The sequence below is a fragment of the Gavialis gangeticus genome, unplaced genomic scaffold (assembly GCF_001723915.1).
Source record: "Gavialis gangeticus isolate Ggan-Ray unplaced genomic scaffold, GavGan_comp1, whole genome shotgun sequence".
NCBI classification, from domain to species: domain Eukaryota; kingdom Metazoa; phylum Chordata; order Crocodylia; family Gavialidae; genus Gavialis; species Gavialis gangeticus.
In genome coordinates, this window is record NW_017729025.1 from 23020506 (window position 1) to 23040542 (window position 20037).

Genomic DNA, 20037 nt, shown 5'->3' on the forward strand with positions numbered 1-20037 from the left:
CCCCCCCCCCCCCCCGACCTAGAGCGATCTACGCCTTGTTCAGCACCTATCTTAGCATCCTCCATCATTGGTTTAGAGATGCTATAGGAAATAATCTCTGAGTATTCTATTTAATAGCTATTAACAGATACATTATTCATAATGTTTTTAAATCCTTTTTGGAACCTGCCTGTATTATCTGCCTCTACCACCTCCTGTGGTAATGAGTTCCGCAAGTTAGCTACAGGCTGTGTAAAAAAGTACTTTCTTTTGTTACTTTTAAATCCTCTTCTACTGATTTCAGTACATGTACCCTGGTTCTAGTACTCTGGAACTTGGTGAATAAAATTATCCCATTATTTGTCCACACTTTGCATGATTTTATAGACTTCTATCATACCCCCTCAGCCTTCTATTTTCCAAACTGAAGAGTCCTAGATTGTTAGACTCTCTTGGCATGGCAGCTGCTCCATACCCTGATCATTTGGTTGCTCTTCTTTGTATCATTTCTAATTCTACTACATCTTTTTTGACCACAACTGTGTACAGTATTCGAGAGGTGGGATCTGTATAGTGGCATGATGATATTTTCCATTCTGTTTTCAATTTTCTTCTTGATGATGCCAAACATTTTACTGACTATTCTGATCAGCAGTGCACATTGAGCTAATGTTTTTAGAAAGCTATATACAATGACTCCAAGGTCTGTTTCCCAAGTCATAACAGCTCATTCAGAACCCACCACTGTGTATAAGTATTTGAAGTTATTTGTCCCCATGTGCATTACCTTGCACTTGTTAACAGTGAAGTTCATCTGCCATTTTGGCCCACCCACTCAGCTAGGTGAGATTTTTCTACAGCTCTTCTGTCCACTTGGGATTTGACTACCCAAAATTGTTTAGCACCATCTGCAAATTTTGAGATTTCAGAGTCTATCCCCATTTTCACGTCACTGATAAAAGCATTGAACAAAACTAGGTCTAGCACAGATCCCTGCAGGACCTCACTTTTGGTCTCCCTCCATCCCGAAACAGTTCTGCAATTTCACCTTGGAGTGCCTTCAGAATTCCTGGGTTTATCAGTCTGTTCTAAAACGTATTCTGTTGTCATTTCAATGTGATCCAACTCTTCTGACCTATCCACTAAGAGGGACTGGTCTGGTCTGAGAATTCTCCCAATATCTTCTGCAGTAAAAACTGATGCAAAGGATTTGTTTCTCTGCCACGGCCCTATGGTCCCTGAGTGCCCTTTTTACACCTTGGTCTAATCTTGCAGGACAACTAAAACCTTATATCTTAATATAATTTGTTAGTATGGCTTTAGACATGTAATCATTGGAATATTTTTTTAGAACAGAAAGAAGTATGATATATCACTAACTTCAACAAAGGAACTTCAGCAGTTTTTTTTTTTTTGTTAGGGTAATCCTTTAGATTTAAAAAAGACTTATTAATAACATGCTTTATAATATTTTAAGGCAGTAACTTGCGCATCTTGAATGTGTATTCATCAGCACCACTGAATATCAAGTTGTTTCATTAAAACTTTGATTTTTTGCAAATACTGGGTGGGAGGCGGACAGGAACTGAAAAGGACATTGCTTGGTTCAGGAAAGATTTAAAAAAACATATGAGTGATACAGAAATAGTTATGGCATGATAAATATGCACCAAAACATCAAAGTTGGTGCATTTTGTCCCCCAGAGGAAAATGATTCTCTGGGCAGCTGGAAAATTTAGAATGCAGCTTCAAATGTTTTGCTTTTTTGCACAAAGGGAGAACGGGAAAGGAAGCAAAAGGAGACGTGCAGGTCTGGGAGTACATGAAGAAGCCTAACAGAAAGTTAAGGAACTGAGAACATCTGAAGATAAAGTTTAGAGAAAAGGAAAAAGAGATATGGAGATGCATCAAGCCACAAGAGAAGGCTGAGGGGGGACCTGGTGACTGTCTATAGACTCACTAGGGGGGACCAGAAGGGTTTGGGGGAGACGCTGTTTCCCCTAGCGCCCGCTGGCATAACAAGGAGTAATGGGCACAAGTTGATGGAGAGGAGGTATAGATTGGACATCCGCAAAAACTACTTCACGGTTAGGGCGGCTAGGAGCTGGAACCAACTTCCAATGGAAGTGGTGCTGGCCCCTACCCTGGGGGTCTTTAAGAAGAGGCTGGATGCCTACCTGGCTGGACTCATTTGAGTCCCGTTTCTCTTTTTGGGGTTTTTTTGTTGTTCTCCCGCCCTGGCGGGGGGTCGGGCTAGAAGATCTACTAGGTCCCTTCCGACCCTTAATCTATGAATCTATGAATCAACAAAATGTAGTTCTTACACTAAACAGGGTTTTATGTCAAATATTGGTACTTTAAATACCATATCAAATAGACCGCTTTCAAGAGACAATGTTTTATCAATGTTAGACTTGCATATGGATCCTAAGGATAGTCCACCAGGATTTCATGCTCTACAGGACAAATTCTGATCTCTACTTTTCTACAACCTGATTATTCCTGCAGTCAGAGCTCAGTAAATCACTCTCCCGGATGAGGTACAAGTAGGAACAAAATCCAACTTAGTTTCTCTCTTGGCAGTTTTGCAGTGCTAACAGAAGTAAAATCAAGTAACCACTTACAGAACAAATTTCAGGGAACCTTTTAGTCTCAATGGAAGTTTGAAAGTCATGCCAGTGCAAGATAAAAGTTAGAATGGACTTGGAGCGCTTGGGAAAGATCTGTTGAATAAGAAGGTGCCATGTTTACAGTCATTTAAGAGGGGAAGATCACTTTAAAAAGGAGAGAGGCTGGTAAACTCAAGCATGTTTCATTTAACCTTTGTATGATGCTTCAAGGCAGTGTCAATTTGTCACCTATGTTTAAAATGTTATTTTTTAGTCTGTCTGCAGTAAAAGCCACTTCGCAAAAATGTTTCTTGCCTGAGCAAAATAATGTTTGGCAGGTTAGTACAGTATTTCTTTATTTCCATACATTTATTGCCATAAGTGTGGCCAGCCATTTACTGCATAACATAACACAGTTACTTTTACTCTTGCACTTCAACTTTCCTCTATGGTGCTACCCAAAGGAAACCCCAGGATGGTGCAGATCATAACACTGGCATCTTAATTGGTTCCAAGGCATGCGAGAAATCAAGTGTTACTAGATGTACTTTTTTCTAACTTCTGATATTTGGCGATTACTTTGCAGGTGTACAATGAAAAATATGTGAAATCTCTGCCCAATGGAGGCAAGCATGTTTATGCAGTACACGTCAGAAGCGGCTATTCTGGAACTATATGTGTGCTGTTTTTCTGGATGCACAAAATCCATTGTGTGCCAAGTTGCTAAGAAGTGCTGTGTCACTCTGGGACAACATTAGCTGTTTGGCTGTACCAGACAACAGTGGCAGGCATGACATAATGCCCAAAACCATCCAGGTCCCTTTGTTCATTCCACTGACACAGGTCCACAGTCTATATTAAATTTTTGTCAAACCCTGATACCCTGAAGGGGCACATCCAGGCGAGCCAGCACGTGGCTCTTGCCCCGTCTCAAAGCAATTTGAGACAGGGGAAGAGGCACACTGGAAACAAAAAAAAATATGTTCCCCGCACAGCGTATTTGCAATGTGGGCTCAAAATTTGATACCTGAATATCCAGGTATCAAATAAACCCCGCCCCCTCCCAAAAAGGGACTGTGCCCTGAGGCAACTGGAGGCTCGGATTCTCCAAAGAGACGCTCTGGTAGCCAGCCAGAGTGTCTCTATACCTGGCCCTTGCCCTGGTGCTTTAGCAAACCCCACATCCCCCCATCTGGTAAGAAAACCAGAAGCAAACAACAAACTATACATTTGCCTAACTGATCTCTCTATTTCTCTCTCTCTACACACACACACACACACACACACACACACACACACACACACACACACACACACACACACACACACACACACACACACACACACACACACACACACACACACACACACACACACAACACACACAGTGGCCTTTTGTTCTAATTGTGGACGAACATGGATGTTGGGGTATTTCACAGAGTGAATTTCAGATTTATTTTTATCAGAGAGTTTGCAGTTTTTCAATAGGGAACACCAGAATCCCTGCTAGTGAGGCAGGTGGCAGGACCCAAGCAAAAGAGCCTACCCAGCTAGAGGTGGCAGACACTCTGGCCACTTGGGGCTAGGGGGACATGTTTTGACAGTTCAAAGCAGGCTACCACACTGGGAACATCTTCTGGGCGATAGCTGCCCAGATGGCAGGGCGGCAGCACACATGGCAGTAGTGCCGCATAAAGGCCAACTGTACAGCCACAGCTCACTGGCAGCTGACTCAGAGGTGCCTATGCCTCTGCTGCGGCCGTGCGGTCCTTGTCTGGGTCTGGCAGGAGCACAGCCTCAAGGCTACATGCTGTCGCAGGTGGCAGCAGGTCACAGCCAGGCAGCAGTCCCCACTGCCAGACTGCTGCAGTGGGTGGAGGGTGCAGGAAACTCTCAGTTATGGCTGCTTCAGCAGTCCAGCTGGCACAAGGTATAGTGTCCCTAGATACCAAGTGGCCGGGCGCCAGAAGCTCCTGGGAGCAAGTAGTCCTGAGCTGCTCGCCAGGGCAACTTTTTTATACTGCTGGGGCCAGAACAGGTACTGGACCCAAGCTCTATCTCCCCCTGGCTGCAGATCCGGAAGGAGCTGGGCAGGATTATTTTGCCCCAAGTGGTGAAACTTGCCCCATACCAAAGTGCATGAGCACGTGCACAGAGGCAAAAGTCCCCAGCTCAAATTTATGCCACTGCTATTTGAGCTGCTGCCAGTGCATGTGCCTGCATATGTGGATGTGCCCCAGAAGTCATACCCAAGTGTCTCAAAGTAAGATTGGAGTCTTTCCTTACTCATCTATCCCTTTACAAAATGTGGTGACCCAATCTCTCTTCACAGCTGGGGAGTAAAATGTGAGGTGCTGGTACTCACACATACCAAAACAGTGGATATAGTTAGTAAACCTTGGCAAAACAATTAAAATATCTGCAGCCAAAGAGGGAGTCAAGGAAACATTGCCACTTTCAATGTGATAGGAGGATGCCATGGCAACCAGTTTCCCTACAATGCACGGGGAGACTTATTTTTAAGCTTTACCATCTTAGCATGAGACAGTGTCAAGGAAATGCCCCTGCTTCAACATATATTGTATTTATTCAAATCCAAGATGAGGTGCCCCCATATTTAATCTGGGGGGGAAGCCCCTCATCTTGGATTCAAGTATGAAGTGGGGGGGGGGGGGCAGGCAGCTGCTGTGGCTGGCCCTGACTCAGGATTGGTGATAGAGCTGCAGCTGCAGCCTGCCCCTCCACTGCCTTCTCCCCCTGCCCCCTCCTCCAGCTGCTTACCTTTGTTCTGGCAGGCTCTGGTCCCACTCTAGCTTTGAGTAGGGAACACATGCTTGCTCTGACCCCAGCCCAGCCCAGCCCCCTAACAGCTGATGCATTGGTGGCACCTCTGGCCAGGACCTGTAGCCTGGGTCAGAGCTGCCACCACTGCTGTTGCTACTGGTTCACGCTGGGGCCAGAGCAAACATGTACTCTGTGCCACAGACTGGAGGGGCTAGCACAGCTGAAGCATTCTCCAACTTCAAGAAATCATCAGAAATTCATAAAAAAGTACAGGCAACTGTAACAAACAAGGCGGCTATCATCAAAGAGAAGAAAACTAATGGAGATGCTGTTTTGTCTATCAACTATGAAAACAAAAGAACCTTTATATGAAAAGTCTTACCTCAAAAGCTTCTGACGAGCATTTTCTTGCAGCTGTGCAATTCTCTCTTCTCCATGGCGTATCGGAACATTTGGACCATAACAAACTAGTTCGTTAATGGCTGTCCTTAGGATGTTTATCTGTAAATATGCCAGTGATATATTATGAAAAGCAGCCCAAGTACCAGTTCCAATAAAACATGATAATTTTATTTGTGTATGTAGACGGTGGCCATCATGTTCACATTACCCTACATCTAGAATAACTTAGTTAAGACTGACAGTTTGTTTTTGCACCTTTGACTTTAGCAAAAAGACCAAATGAGACTAGGTGCATCTTTTCTATATATGAATGTCCAATTTTTTATTTTAGTGTTAGACTGATATTGTAGCAGTGATGGTCCAGGAATTACATAAGAGGAAAGGACTCCTTAGGGTGTTATCTTTTATTGGATCAACTGCATAGCTGGGATCAAGTTAGACAAGATTTTGAGTGCAAGACATTCTTCCTTAAGTCCCAACGTCTTGCACTTGAAAGCTTGTCTAACTTGATCTCAACTACACATTTGGTCCAATAAAAGACAACACCCTAAGAAATCCTTGCTTCTCACAATTTTTTATGGCTAAATTAAGCTATAAAAGTGGTAGTAATTCTTTATACCAAGAACATAATTAAAAGGTATTAATCTCTCAGAAAACAAAAGCCTTTGTATAAGAGTTTGACTAGTACAAACTTGATATTGATTTAAGTGTTAGTTTGCTTATACAGAGCAGTCCAAAAACATACCAGTGTGTTACACTGTGTATTTGACTCTGCTCAATAAAGTTTAATAAAATAACCCTAGGGTGTTTTAAAATTAGTCTGTGATGCACAATATCAATTCAAGGTTATAAACAGGCAACTCCACTAAAAAAAAAATTAAACAACTTTAAAATCCTGCCAAAGGTTGCTAGACTTCAAGGAATAAAACTGAAATAGCTAACGTTATCTGACAACCACTAGACTCCAGCTATGCAACACAACAGTGAAAATAATTCATAAGCATGTTTTACCTCCACTATATCATCCACGTCAAAATGTACATCAAATGCCAGCTCCATTTCATGTTCTGGAAGCACTGGAGTTCCAAGAGTCTGGTTCCACCCCAAGCCACAAAGAACACCCGTAACATTCTTCCCATCTTTATCAACTCTAAATAAAATGCAAATAGGAAAAATGGGAATTTTTGAAAGTGTACAAAACATCATGAGACATCAAAAATTCAACAAGAACACCTTAATGTGAAATAGGCACTCATATGGAACAACTTTCCCAGACTACCACAGAGTTTGCGGAAGGAGGTGAAAAGCCAACAGTGGCAAAAGAACAGGTTAGGGACTATTTAGAAAAACTGGATATGTACAAGTCCAAGGGACTGGACATGATGCACCCAAGGGTGCTGAGGGAGTTGGCCAATGTGGCTACACAGCTGCTGGCCATTAACTTAGAAAACTTGTGGCAATCAGGAGAGGTCCCAGACAATTGGAAATGGGCAAATACAGTGCCCATCTTAAAGAAAGGGAAGAAGGAGAATCCAGGGCACTACAGGCCAGCTAGCTTCATCTCAGTCCCTGAAAAGATCATGGATCAGGTCTTCAAGAAATCCATTCCTAAGCACTTGGAAGAAAAGGTTGTGATTATGAACAGTCACCATGGACTCACCAAAGGCAAGTCATACCTGACCAATCTGATGGCCTTCTATGATGAAACGACTGGGTCTGTGGATGCAGGGAGAGCAGTGGACATGGGTTACATAATCAGGAAAAACTCTCACAAGGAGAGTAGTAAAGTACTGCAACAGGTTACCTGGAGTATCTCCATTCTTGGAGGTTTTTAAGGACTCAGCTAGACAAAGCTTTATGATTGGCTGGGATGATCTAGTTAGGGATGGTCCTGCTTTGAGCAGGGGCTTGGACTAGATAACCTCCTGAAGTCCCTTCCAACCCTAATTTTCCTATGATTCTAACTCATTTGAATGGCCAAACAGGAACCAAGTTACCAATAACTGCCTCACTTTCAGGATCTTTGTGTTTTCTGAAACACTTCAGGGCCCAATGTGATGAATCAATGATTTGCAGTGTGTCTACCCCAATTTGCAATGTAAAAGAATGTAACCCATGCTATGTACTTTGAGGTCATTAGGTTTTCACTCTTCATTCCAATTTCAATCAAAGTGTAGATTAAGACTTTTTTTTCCCAATTTCTAATTCTGAATTTTCCATCTTTAGGGCTTCCAACTTTCATGAACTCCTTTACATGAGGGCTTATAAGAGGAAAAAATCTGAAAGTGGTATTATAGCACATAGCACAAATCCTTTTCTGATCATATTTGCTTGGATTTGGAACCAGAGACTTTTGACTTTTTAAACCATAAAAAATAGTAAAAAACTACAGATGAAAGTACAAAACTGAGTGGCCCCACCAAGGGTCAGACATAAGAGACTCATCAGTAACATAACACCCGTATCACCAGTGGCTGAAATGCCTTTCATGGAATTACACATTTAGGATTAGTTGTCCATTTTCCATCTTGCAGTTCCCCCTTAACAGCTCAGCACAACCGATGCTGGTCCAAGTTTTGTTGCAAGGTGAAACATTCAAATTCAAAGGAGACATGTCCAAATCAGGAACCAAGAGAGTTGGAGGCTTTTGTCAGAGCTGGCCTCTGTAGCTCTTCACAGTTGCCATCTTGGCCTGGCCCATTGATTAGGCAGATCATACTCCCCAGAGCTACTCAGCATAGAGAAAATGTAGAAGCCCAGCATACAAAAGGTGGCACCAAGGGCAGCAAAGAGTGGGTGCAAGCAGGGGGCAGTTCAGGATGGCATAGAAAACAGGAGGGGGCAGGCCACTTATGCCACCTGATCTAAATGGTGGACAAAAGTGGCAGCGGCCAAGGCCCCATGTGGCAACTGCCACTGGAGGTCACCAGTCCTCTTAGCAATGGGCAGCTTGTACAGTGGGCACCAGGTGAGATGGGCTTGCTTTTTTGCTGCTGCTAAATGCTAACTTCAGATCACATCTATAAACTGGCCAAGGGAAACCACCAGGCGATGGGAGAGCCCCTGTTCCCCTGAGTGCTACTGGGAGTAACAAGGAATAACAGCCATAAGTTCGATGGAGAGTAGATTCAGGCTAGATATCAGGAAGCACTACTTCAGTCAGGGCAGCTAGGATCTGGAACCAGCTTCCAAGGGAAGGGGTGCTCGCTCTTACCCTGGGGGGTCTATAAAAAGAGGTTAGATAAACCCCTTGCCGGGGTCATTTGACCCCAGCATTCTTTCCTGCCATGGCAGGGGGTTGGACTTGATCTGCTCAGGTCCCTTCCAACCCTACCAACTATGAAACTACGTCCAGGTGGGTGGTGAGGACAAAGGCATGACACACTGTTCATGTGTAGAGCATCAACTAAAACAGGATTTCAGAGCAGATCCCACATGGGGAGGAACAGCCTGGGTATCAGGCCTGCCACTTTCACTGCTGTCCATGGCCAGAGAGATAGGCAGAGATGGTGCATTCAACAAGCTGCCATTAGGAGGGTTTGCCATGTGTGGAGGTGTCTGCCAAGCAGCAACAACATCTGAGGGAAGGGCAGCTTCCATTTCAACCAAGAGGCATGAAGCAAAGTGGACAGAATGCAGGCCCAGCAAGGACAGAGGCAGAGGATGTAAACAGAGACTGCATCTGTGCCAGGAGAAAACCTTTTGTCCCACAATCCTACAGACATATGAGCTTCAAGTCCCTTTCACATATGCAGGATAAAATGCACTAGTGCTTTTTCCCAGGACATGACTGTGTGCATGCAGGCTGTAACCAGGCCAAGAGCAGTGAGAGTTAAAATATGGAAGTTTGAAGTTTGGCGAAAAGCACCAGAGTGCATCAGAACATTTGGAATCTGGCAAAGAACATCCTGGGATGGACAGAATTAGTATAACCTGCCATAGCAGATAGGCAAAGCATATAGGACAGTACAACCAAAGCATGGTATGTACCTGGAAAGGTACACAGGAAAGCTACAATTAAATAAGTTCATTAATCAGCAAACTGTGAGATGTGTGGCACCAAACATGACTGATCATGTGTGGGCAGTGATGCAGGTTTGAGCAGAGCAGAACAGAAGAAATGCCCTCTTTATTTGTATTTAACCCTGCACTATCCCTGCTGTCATCCAGTCCAATCACCTGGCTGATAGAATGAATAAAGGCTACACTAAGTTTATACTTACCTGGTTGATAATATGAATAAAGTTTATACTGTACTCATCAAATAGCTGCTGTGGGTTTATTCAAACCATGTTGCAGTAGGATCTAATGGGTCCCTAGGGGACAAAAACAGTGCATCTTTAAGGTTATTGTGTTTTTAACTGGGACAAGCCAGCCAGGTTATGTGCTCCTCTCTGGTGGAGAAGCAGCAATATAGTTTGCAAGAGTATTGTCTGTAAATGACTGCTGTGCCCATTTTAATCCAAGTTAAACCAGAGGACAGTCAGGCCTGTGTCAAATTAGTCATCTATTTACTGCCAGAAAGATTGAGAAACTGAAACCAGTGTAAAGCTGCTCAAGGTACCTGATGCAGGTGAAAAGAGCAAAAATAAAGTTTAGCAATAAAGCTTAACATACAAATCCTCTCCACCACGCAGATCTAAGACTGGCAGAAGTCTACACTATACACTTAGCTACTGCTATACCTACACTTGTAATAATCTCAGGAATGTGACTGGTGCACTGTAATGTGCTACATGCTTTATTGTGTTGTTTCTGTGTTCACACTGTTGTTCTATCATGTGACTCAAGCTCCTCCTCAGAAGAGGTTAAGTGCCAGGACTGGCTAGGTGCAGCAGACAACTGGACAGACATTTAGAATTAGCAAAGCCTTGAATGACTTTGCTGACATGTCAACAAGGGTTAGATACGTGACATCCATGGGGTGCCTTGAGGATATACACAAGACAGTGGGAGAACAGGCTGAAAACAACCAACCTGGCAGCTCCTGACCAGAAGGGTTGAGTAAATGAAATAAGCTATCTTTGGGGGTGCCCAGGGCTTTGTGAACTGGACTGGGGATAGAAGGACTGCTTAATCCTTTTGGAGAGGACAGTGAACCTCTGGCTGGCTGGCCTTAGCCCCAGTAAATGCCTTTACTGAAGAGACTGTCTGATGTGCTGCTTGGAACTGAGTTGTGCTGTTTCACCAAGAGGAGGTGAAGTCGCTCTCTCAGAAGCAGAACTGGATGCTTACTCCTGGAGTCAGGGCCACAGAGAGTCAGGGAAGGTGAGAACCAAAAAGGCCAGGGTCTCAAGCAGGAAGGAACTTAAGACTCCCCCTTTCTCTAGATGCTAACCCTGGGCTGGCTTTAAGGCAGGGGCGGGCAATTATTTTGGGTGGAGGGCCACTTACCCAGTTTTGGCAGGCTGTTGAGAACCGCATGGGTAGCCCCGCTCCTTGACAGGTGCCCTGCCCCCAGTCACCATCTTGGGACCAAAGTCCCAGGGCCAGCACTGGTGGGGCCCAGAGCAGGGTGCAGGCTGGCAGGGGTATGTGGAGCCAGGCTGGGCTGCACCAGCAGGGACAGGAGGGAGCTGGCCCAGCTCCATAGAGCCCCTGCTGGGTGGGACCCCGCACTCCTACGAACCTGCTCTGGGCCCCGCCGGCACTGGCCCCGGGACACCAGTGCAGGCCCTGTGCTCCTGCTGGCTCCCCGCCCACTCGCACCCAGTGCCCCCCAGCCCCGCATTACAGGCAGGGAGCAGCACACAGCCCCACCCCCTGCTCACCAAAAGGAAAGAAGCTGGTGCTGAGCACGGGGAAAAGTGGCATCTCACCTGCCCGGCAGCCAGGGAGCTCCAGGGCGGTCAAGGGTCCACTTTCCTTTGCACTGGGAAGGAGCAAGGAAGGAGCCCAGGGAAAAGCTGAGTGCGGGGGGTGGGTTATTTTCCCCACCTCTGCTTTAAGGGGTACTCTGAGAGACCTAACAAGCCTGAAGCAGTCTGAAGCAAGCACTCCCTGGAGAGCACTCCATGACATGAGACATCTATTTACAGCCAGAGAGACCAAGAAACCAAGACCTACTTAAGGCTCAAGGTACCTGAAGCAGGTCAGAAGAGAAAAAGTAAAATTCAGCAATAAAACTTTTAACACATAAGCCCTTTCCACCATGAAGATCTAAGATTAGTAGAAATCTACACTATACACTTATCTACTGCTATATCTGTACTTGTAACCATTTAAGGAACATGACTGGTATACATGAAGGCAAAGTTTGAAACTTCAGATTCACATACCTACCCAACATCTTTGCAGTGCTATACAGCACTGCTGGTAAAGGATGGAAGAAATGAGAAGTATCGGGGAACAATGGTAGAGAGCACCCAGTTTCTGAAGGTGTACAATGTCAATTTGCTAAAGTCACAAATTTATCAATGAGAAAAAAAAAATATTGTTAAAAAGGCATGAATACCTGAGTTCTATAACAGGAGCAAACAACATACAGAGGAGTGCTGGTAGCCCAGGGATAGGAGGCATAAAAGTCGTTTCCCTTAACAACATTGTAGACCCTATTATAGAAAAGAATAAAAATTGATAGTTAGCAGTGCTAAAAATCACAAATAATCTCAAAGCAGCCCACAAAAGGAACTATAGTGACAAATGTATTTACTTGTGTGGCTGTTCACATGACCAATGCTAAAAGCTAAAGTAGTATGAAAAATGTGTAAAATTAGGAATACACAATATTTTTTTTTTTTTGCCTATTTCCATACATTACCAGTTGCATTTACTGATAAGGAAGCAGCAACCAACATTTGCTGAAATGGATCTGCAAGGGTATCACGGACAATCACAGAGTTTACACTCTCTCTGTCTATCGAGATGGTTCTAGAGGGGAAAAAATGACAAAATGTGTTCTGCAGCATAAAGAAAGCCAACTAGTACAAATAAAGAATTCAGAGAAAACTGATGCACAAACTAATTCTATTTAGCAGCTCAATTTCCAATATGAATCAGGCTCATAGTTTTGAGCCCATCTGCAGTAAAAGTCTTCAAATGCTTTAAGGGAACCTTGCCTCAAATGCTTTAATAAATTAACCAAGTCTCAAAATTCTAAATTGCATGTTGTATTTTAATGCTACAGAGCAATGGTTCTTAATCTTTTCAGACTCCAGGCATTCCTCCATAAGTTTTCTGAATTTAGCAGTACCCTCTGTGGATGTGGGCAGAGGGAGCCCCTCCTTTTGTTCTATGAACACACACAGTCTCCCCTGCAAGATTTTCATTCATTGTTCCTGCCAGCAAACTTCAAGTTCTGTTACCATGTTCAGATATATCGTCACGGTTCCCAAATGAATTTTTGAACTCAAAGAACCTGAACTCCCTCCCTCATACATGCTTATTCTGTCTTAAGAGTTAAACCCCATCATTTTTCATAGCGCTGAATGTTGTTTGATCTGTGCAGAACCACACCAACTTCTTACAGGTTCACTTTATGTGCCCAAAGGGAGCTGGGAATAAGGCCATGACTACAAGAAGAGTTGCAGAAGTAAACCTAGTATCAGAGCAGCCTAGAGATTGCCAGCTTCAGTGAAGAGAAAAAAAGGGAACAAGTTTTCCTACTACTCAGAACATATGAGCATGCTACTGCACTTATTGTAGCATGAGATTTTAGTGACGGTTCTTATTTTGCTCTAGAACCCTGGAGTATAACGCTTACATCAGGCCAGCCAGCAGCAGCAACTGCCACAACCTGAACACAGCCCCTCCTGTCAGGCTGGGCTGCAGCAGCTTGCCCCCTTCTGCCACAGCCACATTCCAGTCCAGCCCCACAAGGAGTCTTCTGGGAATAGAGGCACAGCAGGACAGTCCTACGTAGCGGCAGCGGTGGTGTGGCACCCCTAAAAGGATCTTGTGACACTCTCAACAACTGGTTGAGAATCTCTGCTACAGAGTTACTACAGCATAAAGATGAATTTTAAAAAATTCAAGATGGGCAAATATGCTACCTGGTAACTCTTATTATGCATAAGAATAAGTGATGTTGTGCTACTGTTAATAGTGACTGATTTACCATACCTGAACTTGGCAACTTGAGTCATACTATGACATTTCATCTCATAAGGACTGAATGGGCCATGAAGCACTGCCTTTGAAAATACAGGACAAAAGAAAATATTTTTAGTTAATATTTGGACCTCCAGCTTAATCAGTCTATCATAAAAAAAAAAAAGCTTTTAATTAGTGATAACAATTAATCTCTCTCTCTAGTTTAGTATGTTTGTAGCATACATGCACGTAACAGGTAAAATTTTAATATATGAAGACCATACTTTTGGTTCCTAAATTCATGCTGAGGCATCTAAAATGGCCTGTTTTCACAGATGTGCAGCATTCAGTTTCCTACTGATCTCAATGGAAGACTGGATGCCACAGAATTATCTACCAAAACAACTCAGCCCACTTCTATTTAAGTGGTCAGGTCCCCAATCCTATAAAGACTTTATTCATAGTGTTATGCATGTGAGACGTGCTGTATGCAAATACCTCCATGGGACCATGTGTATGTAAATTAAGCAAGTGTATATATGTTTAGAAGACAAAAAATGCATTTACCCAACAAGGAGCCTAGCTACCCATTTGGGGGAAAAACCATAACATATCTGGTAAGATTAACAAGTAATTAGAGTGCAAAGCAGGGCAGAATTGCAGTTTTTCATGTCTGCTGTTTAATTGTGACTATATATGCTTTAACATACAACCAAAAAAATCCAACATTTAAAAAAAAATTATATGGTCAGTAATGGAGCCATATACTGCATCACTAGTACTACTTACTGCAGGATAACTTTGCATCATCAGCAACCTATTTTTTGTATGCATTTACATTCAGATTGTTAGAAATAAATTTGATTGTGGCTGCATGTTCAGTGGTGGTAACCACAGTTTGCCTGCTTGAATACACCAGCATCTGTGTTCCAGTTACAGGAAGAGTCACTATAGATTGGAGTATGAGGTTAAGTTATGCTCTTAGGCAATGGACTAGAAAGCATACACCCTAAAACATGAATTAAAACAGCGATGAAGAAAGATTAACTGGATTAGTCCGTAGTGAAGGCCGTATTCTGGAAGGTGTTAGAAGGTGCTTCTATATGCGTTAAGAAGGAGCTGACATGGAACAGGAATTAAAAGTGAATTCTACAGTAAGTTATTACTCTAGTGTTGAATATGGCAACAAATCATGCTTAGAAAGAAAACAGGGGAGAAGTTTGTATTAGTATCACAACAAAAACTACAAGAGTAATCTTTAACAGCCAAAAGTATCCCAAAATTTTGGTCACTGCTAACAGTTGTACAGCTTCGTAACAATTAACTGTGAAATCTAGATTAACGTGGAAAAGTTGAGTTCAAAACGTTCACAGATTCACAGAAGTTTAGGGCTGGAAGGGACCTCGTGAGATAATCAGGTCCAGCCACCCTGCTCTGAGCAGGAAAGACTGCTAGTGAATTCAGAAGATTGATGAGATCAGCGTTCCACAGACTTAATTGCTATTCCAGTTCCAGAACTCAGTAAATTCTGAATTATTTTGCAATTTGTTTTTAAAGACAAAAACCGATATACCATACAAACAGAAGTATTCAATTTTATCCTTAACATTCTATTTGTATTGGAAATGGTTTCCACAGACCGTACCAGAGTTGCTCAGGACCTTGCACAGAAGTCTTAAAAGTTAAATTTCAAGCTTTACAGCTCCCTAAGCAATACTCACTTCGGATCTCACAATGGTTTACATGCATCTACAGCCAGATGCGAAAAACCTAAGTTAGCAGTGTCACTTAACTAGTTTCAGCTATGAATAAAAAGAATATTACAAGAGAGAAATACAGTCTTGGCTAAAGACTTACAGGAAACCCTTGCAACTTGTAGGTTCAGGATTCGCCATTTCAAATATTCACGAATGCCGAACCCACATCTTAAATATACTTCAAGGAGCAACTGTGTCCCACCCCTGTGAGGCACTGCGTTCATGAACACAGTGCCTTATTCGCAGATTTTGCCATTCACAGGGGATACGAGAACATATCCCCCACAAATGGCAAGGGTCACCTGTACTTTAATTCTTCTGCACGAGCCTACCAAATAGCAATTCAAGTCCTTACAATTTCAAATGAAAAAAACAACCCAAACCACATTTCTGAAATTACCTTGCAATTTGGAGTACCAAATTTGTTGGCAGAAAAGCTGCTTGACATCATTTCAATTAGATGTTTCTCTTTTTCTCTTGAGGATTTTTGGGTTGTGTTGTCCTCATGTTTTGCCGGTTTTGAAAACAGCTCGTTGAGCAGTTCATGGCTTTGCTACATAAATACAGAAAAGGTTGGAAAAGTGGAAACATTCAAATTTAAAATTTGTCTTGTAAGCTTAATGAAAAAATATGCACATCTATGGAGGTGCAAAAATTCAACTATAATACAAAGCCTAGTATTTTCTTTACGAATCCTTCCCACCGAATTATAAAACATGAATTTCTAACATACAAGGTGTTCAGCTAATCAAGTGTCATACAATTCTGTTTTGGAAGTGTTTCAGAAAAAAGGGTGTGTTCTGGTCATATTACAATTACACTAGTATACAAGTTTCCCTCGCTTTATGAGGGTTCCGTATATGCAAATTCATTCTTATGCAATGACCTTTTTTATACCAAAAATTCGTTATGTGCGAAGTAAATTCACTCTTGTGTGATCAGTGTGGTAGAAGCCCACAATCAGCTGCTTTGTGTGGTGCACTGTGAGAGTGATGCACACCAAAATATAGTGTCCTGTGTCAGTCTGTGCTTCTTGCCCATTGTCTGCAACATGTGTTTCTGTAGTTGTCATCCCCACTATGGTAACATTCATGGTGAGTACCAAAACTGTCTTGTAAAAGTGGTTGAAATGGGCCTGGAGGTCAGTACAATTGAGGTCTTGGAACATATCCTTATTGTTACATTGTAAAGTGGGTTCCCTTTATGCGAATTCGAATTATGCGCCTTTTTCTAGGAACGCATGTACTACATAAACTGAGGGAAACCTGTATGTACTCTCAAAAGACCAACAATGCTTTTATGTACATAACCACACACTTTACAATACAAACTTACATTCAACTACCAGTTAGACCCAACTGTGTCTAACATGTAGAGCTTTCAGGATGTCAGCTCAATGTGGTTTCAGGACACAGGAGATAAATGAGATTAGTAAAAGAAAACCAGAAAAACTGGTTTATTTTTATTTAATCTATACCTTTGACTGGTATGATTCTTCAGCTACTTCAGCATAGCCTTCTCTAATAAGCACATCTCGAATGTTCACAATGTCTTTAACCCCCGAATGACGGTAAAGTTTCACATGCAGAATACTGTGAACAACTGAATACACTTTCACTATGAGAGCACAGCCATTGACTAATGAAGTGAATCTTTGACTAGCACCATAGCTCCACTGATCTCCACATACAAGAGATTTTGCAGAGGGACGCATCTTGCATATCTTGAATTCTAACGCCTGAAGCAAAACCATTTAAGAAAATACAATGCATTACAGAAATAACACATTTTCATTTATTTATTTACATTACTAAGGTCAGTTACAATCTAAATAATGAAGCCCATATGTAACATTTCCATTAACTATATCAACTCCATTATTTTGCACTGAGAAATCCTAAGATTGCTACAGAACTACTGACACTTCATTTTAACTGCCATAGCAAATGTATCTACATTTACAGCAAATCTTATACTAATTCATTCAGTGGGCTATGTAGTTTCCAAAAGACATACGGAAAAAAGATCTAAGAAAAAGTAACATCATCTCAGTTTGCTGTACAGTGTTGATTTGTCATCAAAATCAAACAAATTTCATAAGAATGTGACAATTCCTCCCTGAAACTTTGGTATCTTTCATTAAATTTTCAGTGTAGTTTCAGAAGGTCCTCAATACACATCCCTGCAGCAGCTGTTTTACCCTTGAAAAGCAAATGTAGAGTTTTCAACCTTTCCATTGCAGCCATTCTATAATTAAGGTGGCAAATGAGATTCTAATGTAAGTTGTATTTTATTCTATTCAGAACCCAAAGAAGTATCAGGATCAACACTGGGAGAGTGGGTCTGCAGATAACCTCTCACTACCAAGTTTGAAGGAGATACAATAATGAACTATGAATAATGACCTCAAAAAAATCCAGCTGGTTCAACTCTAATTTTAGTCATTAATGTTGTATTTAACAGAACGGCTTGCCTGCTGCAATAGGCTTAAATATATACCACCAACTGAAGACCTGAGTGTCGAGTAACAGAAATTTCTAGCCCTTTTATTTGCAAGGAAAAATCTGAACGACAATTTATTTTTAAACCTAGCCATCTAGGAACATAGCTCATTTAAAATCAGTTCAAGGCAGGCATTAAAGACAGGTATACTGGAAATTATTAGAACAGTAATGCTCAACTTTTGGCCCTGCAAATGAGTGGCGTGGAGCTAGTCCACAGGCCTGATTGAGTCCCATGCTCCAGGATCACATTCTGGGCCCTGACACTGCCCCTCCCTGCCCCACATACTTAGTAGTGGCCCCAAGGGGGCTGGTGTCCTGGGGTTGGTCCCCAGAAGCCTAGTGCCACTGCCTATCACTGAAATTGGTCTCTGTAGGACTAACACTACCCCTTCCCACCCCAGCCCCTCAGTCTGGGATTGGGCCCTAGACCCAGTGCCATGCCTGTGCACTAGGATCCAGTGCACAGGACCTGGGGCTTCCAAGGGTCTGAAAATTTGACAGATCTGGCCCCTAGGCTGGGGGTTGACAACCGTGGATTAGAAGATCAAAATTAAGATGATGGTCAGGACAACAATTAAGTGGCAGAGACGAGAAACAACTACAAGATTTCACAATGATGGGCCCTCAGACATGGACAGTTTATCAGTTTGAGCTGGCAAATGTAATGCCTATACATTCTTTTCTGCAGTTCTCTGTACAGCAGAGTGGGCATTTGGGGTTTGACTTATGGTTCACTAACAACTGTCACCAAGTAGGGGCAAAGCAGAAATACCCCAGACTGCTCACTGACCTACAGTACACTGAGAGAGTAACTAGTTGTTGTTTCGCAAATCCTCCTCCAGGAGCTGCCTTGGGTGTATGCATAAGGGAAGTTCCCAATGCCAGGACTCTCTCAGGGGCTGGCAGACATTCACTTAATGGTAAAATGGGATCTAATACCTGATCCCAACAATCATGCTTCCAGCCATGGATGGCAAGAGGTGATTGTTGGGATTGGGGATTAGATCCCAATCATGCCACTGCTACCAGGAAGCTTGAGGCATAGGTCTGCAAGTACTGGACAGGGTAAATTGACTGATTTCCCCCACATGGCAACTACAGATGGAAGGGCTCCCTGCTTGGACCCTGGGATCAAGAAGCCTCTTCCATATCCTAGATCCTGGTGGACATATACATGCAGTTTTTACAGCTCCCAGTGCACAGGGACCCAACAATTAGGTAGAGGACCCCCGATTCATGCAGCAGATTCTCAAGGAATCCATTTCTAAGCACTTGGAGGAGAAAAAGGTGATTAGGAACAGTCAGCATGGATTCACCAGGGACAAGTCATGCCTGACCAACCTAATTGCCTTTTATAAGATGACTAGCTCTGTGGCTGAGGAGAGACTAGTGGATGTGGTGTACCTTGATTTTAGCAAGGCTTTTCATGTGGTCTCCCGCAACAGTCTCGCAGACAAGCTAAGGAAGTATGGGCTGGATGAAGGGACTGATAGAAAGCTGGCTGGAGCATCACGCTCAGAGAGTAATAATCAATGGCTCGATGTCTGGTTGGCACCAAGTGGGCCCTGGGGCCAGTTTTGTTCAATGTCTTCATCAATTACCTGGAAGATAGCACAGACTGCACCCTCAGCAAGTTTGCAGATGACACCAAGCTGTGGGGGGGAGTAGCAGATAAGTTGGAGGGCAGGGCTAGGATTCAGAGTGACCTAGACAAATTGGAGGATTGGGCCAAAAGGAATCTCATGAGGTTCAACAAGGGCAAGTGCAAAAAGTCTTATGCTTTGGACGGAACAATCCCATACACCAGTACAGGCTGGGGGCTGACTGGCTGGGCAGCAGCTCTGCAGCAAAAGACCTGAGGGTTACAGTGGACAATGAGCTGAATATGAGCCAGCAGTGTGCCCCTGTTGCCCAGAAGGCTAATGGCATACTGGGCTGCACTGGTAGAAGCGTTGCCAGGAGGTCAAGGGA

At 43.1% G+C, this 20037-nt stretch overlaps 1 protein-coding gene across 1 annotated transcript in view; it reads right to left on the bottom strand.

The window, feature by feature from the left end:
- TDRD9 (tudor domain containing 9) overlaps positions 1 to 20037 on the bottom strand; it is a 151688-nt gene that overhangs the window by 10079 nt on the left and 121572 nt on the right. The window contains exons 28-34 of the mRNA XM_019519898.1: positions 17040 to 17300; positions 15963 to 16115; positions 13836 to 13906; positions 12535 to 12644; positions 12229 to 12325; positions 6786 to 6924; positions 5755 to 5873 (exon numbers count right to left, since the gene is read on the bottom strand). Of these exons, the coding sequence (XP_019375443.1) occupies positions 5755 to 5873; positions 6786 to 6924; positions 12229 to 12325; positions 12535 to 12644; positions 13836 to 13906; positions 15963 to 16115; positions 17040 to 17300 (950 nt within the window). The remainder of the gene's footprint in view (positions 1 to 5754; positions 5874 to 6785; positions 6925 to 12228; positions 12326 to 12534; positions 12645 to 13835; positions 13907 to 15962; positions 16116 to 17039; positions 17301 to 20037) is intronic.